General features: G+C 62.4%; 1 protein-coding gene across 3 annotated transcripts in view; it reads left to right on the top strand.

Moving 5' to 3' along the window:
- The window catches only part of tbc1d2 (TBC1 domain family, member 2), a 10,962-nt gene that overhangs the window by 4,576 nt on the left and 4,067 nt on the right, over positions 1 to 2,319 (top strand). For 2 of the 3 annotated variants that reach the window (XM_017307277.1, XM_008420957.2), the window contains exons 4-11: positions 301 to 421; positions 500 to 618; positions 786 to 964; positions 1,029 to 1,298; positions 1,403 to 1,534; positions 1,643 to 1,753; positions 1,845 to 2,017; positions 2,097 to 2,208. In XM_017307277.1, the coding sequence (XP_017162766.1) occupies positions 301 to 421; positions 500 to 618; positions 786 to 964; positions 1,029 to 1,298; positions 1,403 to 1,534; positions 1,643 to 1,753; positions 1,845 to 2,017; positions 2,097 to 2,208 (1,217 nt within the window). Of the gene's footprint in view, positions 1 to 300; positions 422 to 499; positions 638 to 785; positions 965 to 1,028; positions 1,299 to 1,402; positions 1,535 to 1,642; positions 1,754 to 1,844; positions 2,018 to 2,096; positions 2,209 to 2,319 lie in introns of those variants that run through there. The other variant, XM_008420958.2, reaches the window with a different exon arrangement.

Below are 2,319 nucleotides of genomic sequence, written 5' to 3'. Positions count from 1 at the left end.
CAGGCCGCACAGCGCCACTGCAGCGCCTCCTGTCCTGTCCACAGGGGAAACAAGCCACAGGTGACCCGGTTCTGTAACTGGTGACCAGAGCCGTCTCTGGTCGGGTTTTGGGCCTGGATGGACGTGTAGAACCGGGCTTTATGGACCCGGTTCCTCTCTGAACATTCCTGCTCAGAACCTTTCACCCCACAGATTGATCAGCATGGCGCTGCGCTGCCCCCTGCTGGCCGCTGCAGCTCATTACAGGAAGTGACGTTTACTCCACGCCTCCTGCTGAGGTTTTGTTTCCTGTCTAAGCAGACGACTTCCTGCCGAGGCAGCATGGTCCTGTGGGCCTGGTGGGGGAGGCGGCGGCCATCGCTCCGGCCCAGCGCTCGATGCTCGCCAGCATCTCCATCAAACACCCGCTCATCCAGTTCCAGTGAGTGGACCCGGAAGGTTCTGACCCGGTTGTTGTCTTGTTGCTCAGCTGACCCCGTCTGGTTCTGGTTCTGAACAGGAACTCGGTCCACAGTCTGAGGAAGAGAACATCTCAGGACTCCAGTCAGAGCTCAGTGTTCTACGTCGATGTTCTGCCCTGGACCGGAACCGGGCTGGAGGAAGGCGGTGCCCCCGCAGGTAGCACAGGGTACTGCAGGTACCGAGTTCCTTCTGGGTTCTGGACGGTTCTGGGTTTGACCCGACCCGGTTGGCGGGCAAACAGAACCTCCGGGAACCCAGAGCCGGTGCAGAACCGGCTTCCTTCTGAAAGCTCATCCTGATGACATCACGTCCTGTCTCCTCAGATGGCCCCGCGGCCGACCCCGCAGGTCAGAGGTCGGCGTCTCCGTCCCGCAGCTGGAGGTCCAAGTCCCGGGTCTCGTCCTCCGTGTCGGACCCCTGTGGGGACGCGGCGTCCTCGGAGCGGACGTCCCGCCTGCAGCAGGAGAAGCAGATGCTGATGGAGGAGGTCAAGGCTCAGAAGGTGAGGCGGTTCGGCCGGACCCACCGTTCCTCCAGAACCAGAACCGACGCTGAGTGTCCCTCAGGAGCTGGTCTGGATCCTCCATAAGGCGCTGGAGGCGTCGCAGCTGGAGAAGCGCAGCTGCAGCGAGTTCCTGGCGGCGCAGGACGAGCGGCGGCGCCTGGAGCTGCTGCGGCACGGCGAGCGGCTGGCGGCGGACCTGAGGGCCCGGCTGGACGGCGCCAAGATGGAGGCCGAGGCGCTGAGGCGTCGCCTGGACGACAGAGACGCTCAGCTGGCCGAGCTGCAGGAAGAGGTCAGGCTGCTGGAGGAGAAGAACGCAGCCAAGCAGCAGGTGACCTCTAGATGACCTCTAGATGACCTTTGGGTGACCTCTGAGGTTCTGGTCATCTGATCCTGTTTCCAGCTGCACTGATTGTACTTCCTGTTTCCTGTCAGGTGATCATGAGGCTGACTGATCAGCTGACCTCCTCCCTGTCGGACCCTCGGCACCCGGACTCCTCTGGGCCCGTCCAGAACCAGAACCCTCAGAACCACAAGCAGCTCCAGCAGCAGACGGACAATCTCAAGGTGGAGTTCAGCTGCCTCACCTGATCCGGTTCCGGTTCTGATCCGTGTGCAGAGGCCCGTAGGAAGAGGTCTGGCTGGTTCTGACCCGGTTCCGGTTCTGTTCTTCAGGACGACTTGGCGGCGTATCAAACCCAGAACCGGTTCCTGAACTCGGAGATCTACCAGCTGACCAAACTGTGGAGGAAAAGCTCCGAGCAGGAGAGAAGCCTGATGGTGAAGGTGGGAACGCTGGGAATGCTGGGAACGCTGGGAACGCTGGCCCGGTCCTGGTTCTGCTTCTCATGTTCCTGCTCTCTGATTGGCTGGACAGTGTGCGTACCTGGAGGCCACCAACTGCAGGATGGAGAGCCGTTACCTGGGCGTCCTGCGGAGTCTGCAGGAGGCCAAAGCTCTGGCTCCGGAGCAGCAGGAGGCCGTGCAGCGGCTGATCCAGGACGCCCTGGGAGGCGAGGCGAAGGGCGTCGTGAAGCTGAGCGCGGACAGGTAGGAACACCTGGACACCAGCTTCCTGCTCTCGGTCCCTGACAGAAACAGGTAAATGCGCCCTGTGCTCCGTCTGCAGGGTTCACGACGAGTACGGCTTTAAGATCGTCCCCGACTACGAGGTGGAGGACATGAAGCTGCTGGCCAAGATCCAGGCGCTGGAGATCCGCGGCCACAGCCTGCTGCAGCAGGTCAGACCGCTGCCCAGAGCGCCGACTGACAGGCCGCTGCTCAGAGCGACGACTGACAGGCTGCTGCTGCTGCTCAGAGCGACGACTGACAGGCTGCTGCTGCCCAGAGCG

This window comes from Poecilia reticulata, linkage group LG10 (genome assembly GCF_000633615.1).
Source record: "Poecilia reticulata strain Guanapo linkage group LG10, Guppy_female_1.0+MT, whole genome shotgun sequence".
NCBI classification, from domain to species: Eukaryota; Metazoa; Chordata; class Actinopteri; order Cyprinodontiformes; family Poeciliidae; genus Poecilia; species Poecilia reticulata.
Note: the sequence above shows the minus strand (reverse complement) of the source record. Positions and strands in the feature narration are given on the sequence as shown.